Genomic DNA, 7,500 nt, shown 5'->3' on the forward strand with positions numbered 1-7,500 from the left:
GTATTGTCCAGGTTAATTAGGGTTAGGGCGCACAGTATTGTCCAGGTTAATTAGGGCAGCAGCACAGTATTGTCCAGGTTAATTAGGGCACACAGTATTAAGTCCAGGTGCATGGTAGCTACAGTGCCCTCTGCTGGCTGGTGCTTACATCACCGCAGTTAAACAATACAAAACAGCCAAACTAATCAGAATTATCTGTCTATTTTTATTCCATGAATATAGGCCTATAGGTTTTATGAGCGTTAGTGGCAGTGCGGTAGCCTATGTGTGCAGTGTAGTAGCCTATGTGTGCAGTGTAGTGTGGTAGCCTATGTCTGCAGTGCAGTGCGGTAGCATATGTCTGCAGTGCAGTGTGGTAGCCTATGTGTGCAATGCGGTAGCCTATGTCTGCAGTGCGGTAGCCTAGGTATGCAGTGCAGTAGCCTATGTCTGCAGTGCGGTAGCCTATGTCTGCAGTGTGGTAGCCTATGTCTGCAGTGCAGTGCGGTAGCCTATGTGAGCAGTGCAGTGCGGTAGCCTATGTGAGCAGTGCAGTGTAGCCTATGTGAGCAGTGCGGTAGCCTATGTCTGCAGTGCGGTAGCCTATGTCTGCAGTGTAGTGTAGCCTATGTCTGCAGTGTGGTAGCCTATGTGTGCAGTGCAGTGCGGTAGCCTATGTCTGCAGTGTGGTAGCCTATGTCTGCAGTGCAGTGCGGTAGCCTATGTCTGCAGTGCAGTGCGGTAGCCTATGTCTGCAGTGTGGTAGCCTATGTCTGCAGTGTGGTAGCCTATGTGTGCAGTGCGGTAGCCTATGTGAGCAGTGCGGTAGCCTATGTGGGCAGTGCGGTAGCCTATGTCTGCAGTGCGGTAGCCTATGTGAGCAGTGCAGTGTAGCCTATGTGAGCAGTGCGGTAGCCTATGTCTGCAGTGCGGTAGCCTATGTCTGCAGTGTAGTGTAGCCTATGTCTGCAGTGTGGTAGCCTATGTGTGCAGTGCAGTGCGGTAGCCTATGTGTGCAGTGTGGTAGCCTATGTCTGCAGTGCAGTGCGGTAGCCTATGTCTACAGTGTGGTAGCCTATGTCTGCAGTGCAGTGCGGTAGCCTATGTCTACAGTGTGGTAGCCTATGTCTGCAGTGCAGTGCGGTAGCCTAGGTGTGCAGTGTGGTAGCCTATGTGAGCAGTGCGGTAGCCTATATGGGCAGTGCGGTAGCCTATGTCTGCAGTGCGGTAGCCTATGTCTGCAGTGCGGCAGCCTATGTGTGCAGTGCGGTAGCCTATGTGAGCAGTGCGGTAGCCTATGTGGGCAGTGCGGTAGCCTATGTGAGCAGTGCAGTGTAGCCTATGTCTGCAGTGCGGTAGCCTATGTCTGCAGTGTAGTGTAGCCTATGTCTGCAGTGTGGTAGCCTATGTGTGCAGTGCAGTGCGGTAGCCTATGTCTACAGTGTGGTAGCCTATGTCTGCAGTGCAGTGCGGTAGCCTATGTCTACAGTGTGGTAGCCTATGTCTGCAGTGCAGTGCGGTAGCCTAGGTGTGCAGTGTGGTAGCCTATGTCTGCAGTGCAGTGCGGTAGCCTATGTCTGCAGTGTGGTAGCCTATGTGAGCAGTGCGGTAGCCTATATGGGCAGTGCGGTAGCCTATGTCTGCAGTGCAGTGCGGTAGCCTATGTGTGCAGTGTAGCCTATGTGTGCAGTGCAGTGCGGTAGCCTATGTGAGCAGTGCGGTAGCCTATGTGAGCAGTGCGGTAGCCTATGTGGGCAGTGCGGTAGCCTTTGTGAGCAGTGCAGTGTAGCCTATGTCTGCAGTGCGGTAGCCTATGTCTGCAGTGTAGTGTAGCCTATGTCTGCAGTGTGGTAGCCTATGTGTGCAGTGCAGTGCGGTAGCCTATGTGGGCAGTGCGGTAGCCTATGTCTGCAGTGCGGTAGCCTATGTCTGCAGTGTGCGGTAGCCTATGTCTGCAGTGTAGTGTAGCCTATGTCTGCAGTGTGGTAGCCTATGTGTGCAGTGCGGTAGCCTATGTGTGCAGTGTGGTAGCCTATGTCTGCAGTGCAGTGCGGTAGCCTATGTCTACAGTGTGGTAGCCTATGTCTGCAGTGCAGTGCGGTAGCCTATGTCTACAGTGTGGTAGCCTATGTCTGCAGTGCAGTGCGGTAGCCTAGGTGTGCAGTGTGGTAGCCTATTTCTGCAGTGCAGTGCGGTAGCCTATGTCTGCAGTGTGGTAGCCTATGTGACCAGTGCGGTAGCCTATATGGGCAGTGCGGTAGCCTATGTCTGCAGTGCGGTAGCCTATGTCTGCAGTGCGGCAGCCTATGTGTGCAGTGCGGTAGCCTATGTGAGCAGTGCAGTGTAGCCTATGTCTGCAGTGCGGTAGCCTATGTGTGCAGTGCAGTGCGGTAGCCTATGTCTACAGTGTGGTAGCCTATGTCTGCAGTGCAGTGCGGTAGCCTATGTCTACAGTGTGGTAGCCTATGTCTGCAGTGCAGTGCGGTAGCCTAGGTGTGCAGTGTGGTAGCCTATGTCTGCAGTGCAGTGCGGTAGCCTATGTCTGCAGTGTGGTAGCCTATGTGAGCAGTGCGGTAGCCTATATGGGCAGTGCGGTAGCCTATGTCTGCAGTGCAGTGCGGTAGCCTATGTGTGCAGTGTAGCCTATGTGTGCAGTGCAGTGCGGTAGCCTATGTGAGCAGCGCGGTAGCCTATGTGAGCAGTGCGGTAGCCTATGTGGGCAGTGCGGTAGCCTATGTGAGCAGTGCAGTGTAGCCTATGTCTGCAGTGCGGTAGCCTATGTCTGCAGTGTAGTGTAGCCTATGTCTGCAGTGTGGTAGCCTATGTGTGCAGTGCAGTGCGGTAGCCTATGTGTGCAGTGTGGTAGCCTATGTCTGCAGTGCAGTGCGGTAGCCTATGTCTACAGTGTGGTAGCCTATGTCTACAGTGTGGTAGCCTATGTCTACAGTGTGGTAGCCTATGTCTGCAGTGCAGTGCGGTAGCCTAGGTGTGCAGTGTGGTAGCCTATGTCTGCAGTGCAGTGCGGTAGCCTATATGGGCAGTGCGGTAGCCTATATGGGCAGTGCGGTAGCCTATGTCTGCAGTGCAGTGCGGTAGCCTATGTGTGCAGTGTAGCCTATGTCTGCAGTGCAGTGCGGTAGCCTATGTGAGCAGTGCGGTAGCCTGTGCATTGCAGTGCAGTGCAGTAGCCTATGTGAGCAGTGTGGCCTATGTGGGCAGTGCGGTAGCCTATGTCTGCAGTGCAGTGCGGTAGCCTATGTGAGCAGTGCGGTAGCCTGTGCATTGCAGTGCAGTGCAGTAGCCTATGTGAGCAGTGTAGCCTATGTGTGCAGTGTAGTGCGGTAGCCTATGTGTGCAGTGTAGTGCGGTAGCCTAGGTGTGCAGTGTGGTAGCCTATGTCTGCAGTGCAGTGTGGTAGCCTATGTCTGCAGTGTGGTAGCCTATGTGAGCAGTGCGGTAGCCTATGTGGGCAGTGCGGTAGCCTATGTGAGCAGTGCGGTAGCCTGTGCATTGCAGTGCAGTGCAGTAGCCTATGTGAGCAGTGTAGCCTATGTCTGCAGTGCGGTAGCCTATGTGTGCAGTGTAGTGCGGTAGCCTATGTGTGCAGTGCGGGGCCTATGTCTGTCAACAATATCACAAAAAACTAAAAAGCGGTGTGTTCACCTGTGTGTGTGTGTGTGTGTGTGTGTGTGTTTCAGGTGGCTGTAACATTGAGGGAGAAGATGAGAGTTGGGATTTCGGAACTGGAGCTGGTTTCTATGTCAACGCAACTCAGGAGCCATGGAAGACCAACTACCGCATGTACTCCTACATCACTGAGGAGGTGTGTGTGTGTGTGTGATGTAATTCTACTTGTGTGTGTGTGTGTGTGTGTGATGTACTCCTACGTCACTGAAGAGGTGTGTGTGTGTGTGTGCGTGTGTGTGTGTGTGTGTGCGCGCGCGGGCGTGTGTGTGTGTAACTCTGTCTCTCTCTGTGTGCAGCTTCCTCGGCTGTTGGCCAGTAACTTCCCCGTGGACGCAGAGCGCATGTCCCTGTCGGGTCACTCCATGGGCGGCCACGGAGCTCTCATCTGCGCCTTCAAGAACCCCGGCACATACAAGGCACGCCCCACAGCACGCGCACGCGTGTGTGTGTGTGTGTGTGTGTGTGTGTGTGTGTGTGTGTGTGTTTATTGTGTGTGTTTATTGTGTGTGTGTGTGTGTGTTTATTGTATGTGTGTGTGTGTTTATTGTATGTGTGTGTGTGTGTGTGTGTGTTTATTGTGTGTGTGTGTGTGTGTGTGTGTGTGTGTGTACAAACATGGACATAAACTGTCTATGGCTGCAACCTCTCTCCCTCTCTCTCATAATATTTGGGTCTTGCTGTTTTCTGTGTGATTTTCAGTTTTTGGATGTTAACGTTGCAGAAAAGTAACCCCCCCCCCCCCCCCCCCCCCCCGTCTGCTCCAGGCGGTGTCAGCGTTTGCCCCCATCTGTAACCCCATGCAGTGTGCCTGGGGGCAGAAGGCTTTCTCTGGCTACCTGGGCCCCGACAAGACCACCTGGGAGGTACAGTTGTGTGTGTGTGTGTTTATCTGTGTGTATGTTCGTTATATGCGACTGGGAGGTAGGGTTGTGTGTGTGTGTGTGTGTGTGTGTGTTTATCTGTGTGTGTTTATATGTGTGTGTGTTCCTTATATGCGACTGGGAGGCATGGTTGTGTGTGTGTGTGTGTGTTCTAGGGCTGGGATAAACGATTATTTTTTCGATGCATCGATTAATCTAACGATTCATTTTTTCAGTCTGATTCGATTTTGATTCGATTATCTCCCCATTAATTCACTAATAGCAATTTATACATGTTTATTTACATATCTGAATGAAAAAACATGAATTCTTTAACATTGCAATATATGTTCTCTTAAGATTCCAAAATAAAAGACTATGCAAGTGCAAAGTAATGCATTCTTAGTCAGAGGTAGCATTCAATAAAGTTCAGTAGTGTATGTCTAATTGAGTGCCTGTCATTTTAAGACGTTCGTGTGGGAATCCTTGCAATTAACATAACACAGTTAAAAGGCTGCTGATGTGTGGATGCAATTCATAACATAGTTAGTTCAAATAACGGTTCGTACTTCTCCTTTGGACAAGCACTTTTGAGTCTTGGAAAACACTTTTCTATTTACATCGAGATTTTGCAAACATTCAGAGTCAATAAAATGAGCCCTGCATGAGTAACGAATACAAGCAGCTGCAAGTAAGCATTCTAAACTTGACATCCAAACAGTATTCTAACGTTAGCTTTGAGATACTGCTTGATTGCATACTGTAACTTAACATAGTTTAGTCTCCTCAATGTGCTATGTTGTGATAAGACCTAAGCAGAGTTTACTTTAACTTAAATGCAGCAGTTTTGAACAAATTTGCGCAGCATGGTCACAAAACTAAGCGGATTTAATAGCAATTTAGCCCACTGTGTTCTATGCAGTGCTTCTATTTGGCAACAATCTTTCAACAATGGTGAATATTTTGTTAAATGCACATGCAGAGGAGGAGCAGCGGGCTCGTTACGAGAGAGAGCAGGCGGGGCGAGGAAAGGCTGTGTGAGTAAAAAGTGCAGCTCAATGAAATTATCTTATCTCATCTTTAATTTAAATAGTAGGCCTACAACATAGAACATCAATGTGTGGTGGCCGGTTTTGATTTCGTGGTGCCCAGCCACAGATTAGTCAACGTATGGACAGGGGCGGACCTGGACACTTTGAGGCCCAAGGCAAAGGATCCCGAGGCCCCTTCGACCTTCGAGCACCCCCCCCCCCCCCCCCCCTACACACACACACACCACAAAAAAACTAAACACACCTAAAACTAAAACACACTTTTTTCTGTAATAATGGGACGCTGAGGCATACTCATACATGAGTTTTTATACATGATATTGCCATAGATGACAATCAAAAAACAGTAGTAAAAACCTTTCAAAATATTACAATGATATAGGCTATGTATGAGAGTCTGTCTGTGTGGGTGGGTGAGAGAGCGTGAAGCTGTGTATGTGTAGAAGAGAAAAACATTTTCTGTTTATTTTTTATCCCATTTTTCATTGTCATGTAATAATGTTCAACCGTGAATCTTCTGGGTGGTTTATCTGCATTTTTGGGGAATTCAAAGTTCTTAATTCGCACAGGGCCTTTTTTTAATGATTTCCACTCGCTCTGCATCTCTTACGGTGTCTGGCCATAACGCAGGGTCGTCACTGATAACTGTAGTGTATCGTGTTAGGGCTACTCACGTACTGGTTTCGTTTGCAACCAAAGCTTCTGCAACTGAAATGGTGTCCGTAGCAGCACCAGCAGCACCAGTGCGGACTTCGACAGTGTTTCACTTAGATCAACATCATCATCATCATCATCATCAGTAGAAGAATATGTAGTGCAAGTTTGAGTTGCCGGTGGTGGTGCATCTCTGCCACTGCTGCTGCAGCTAGCATTAGCTACACCACCCAGCTCTGCAGATGTTGTTGCATCACTATCCAAATTACTTTCTTCCGTGGGATAAGTTGGTTAATTTAGGCAATTTCTTTTCTGCTGCTGTCAATCGCTCAACTCCACACCTCACCAAGACCTCGTTCAGATAGCTAGTTGCTGCTATGGTGACAGGAAGCGGACTTGCAGTCATTTGATTTTATGATGAGTTTATGAGCAATCATGAGGCAAAATATATATTTTTTTCAATCTTTATTATGGATTAGAATATATTGTTTGGATGCGGTGATCGTTTATTTAAAAACAAAAAAAAACGAAATACGATACGGGGATGACGAGGCCCCCTGGTGGCCGAGGCCCCAGGCAATTGCCTGACCATGCCTAATGGCAGGTCCGCCCCTGCGTATGGAAAACACTGAAGGTGTAAAATTAAAAATATTTAGCAGCACACGTTATGCTTGATGAATCGACGCTCATATTTTGCGTCAACGTCATCGATTACGTTGACACGTTGTTCCAGCCCTAGTGTGTTCGTTATATGTGACTGGGAGGCAGGGTTGTGTGTGTGTGTGTTTAAATGTGTGTGTGTGTTCGTTATATGTGACTGGGAGGCAGGGTTGTGTGTGTGTGTGTGTGTGTGTGTTTATCTGTGTGTGTGTATATGCGACTGGGAGGTAGGCTTGTGAGTGTGTGTTAGTGAGTGTGTGTGTGTATGTGTTTATCTGTGTGTATGTGTGTTAGTTATATGCGACTGCATGTTCGTCAGGCGTACGGTATGACATTATTGTGTTTTGTCATGTGTCATGTCCGTCAGGCATACGATGCCACGGTATTGTGTTCTGTCATGTGTCATGTCCGTCAGGCGTACGATGTGACGGTATTGTGTTCTGTCATGTGTCATGTCCGTCAGGCGTACGATGTGACGGTATTGTGTTCTGTCATGTCCGTCAGGCGTACGATGCAACGGTATTGGCTGCATCCTACGCGGGCCCGCCGCTGGACATCCTGATTGACCAGGGGCGCGATGACCAGTTCCTGTCTGCCAGCCAGCTGCT

General features: G+C 49.3%; 1 protein-coding gene across 1 annotated transcript in view; it reads left to right on the forward strand.

Moving 5' to 3' along the window:
- The window catches only part of esd (esterase D/formylglutathione hydrolase), a 16,858-nt gene that overhangs the window by 6,449 nt on the left and 2,909 nt on the right, over positions 1-7,500 (forward strand). The window contains exons 5-8 of the mRNA XM_042084371.1: positions 3,678-3,802; positions 3,963-4,082; positions 4,431-4,529; positions 7,397-7,500. The exon at positions 7,397-7,500 is cut by the window's right edge and continues 64 nt beyond it. Of these exons, the coding sequence (XP_041940305.1) occupies positions 3,678-3,802; positions 3,963-4,082; positions 4,431-4,529; positions 7,397-7,500 (448 nt within the window). The remainder of the gene's footprint in view (positions 1-3,677; positions 3,803-3,962; positions 4,083-4,430; positions 4,530-7,396) is intronic.

The sequence above is a fragment of the Alosa sapidissima genome, chromosome 2 (genome assembly GCF_018492685.1).
Source record: "Alosa sapidissima isolate fAloSap1 chromosome 2, fAloSap1.pri, whole genome shotgun sequence".
Lineage (NCBI taxonomy): Eukaryota > Metazoa > Chordata > Actinopteri > Clupeiformes > Clupeidae > Alosa > Alosa sapidissima.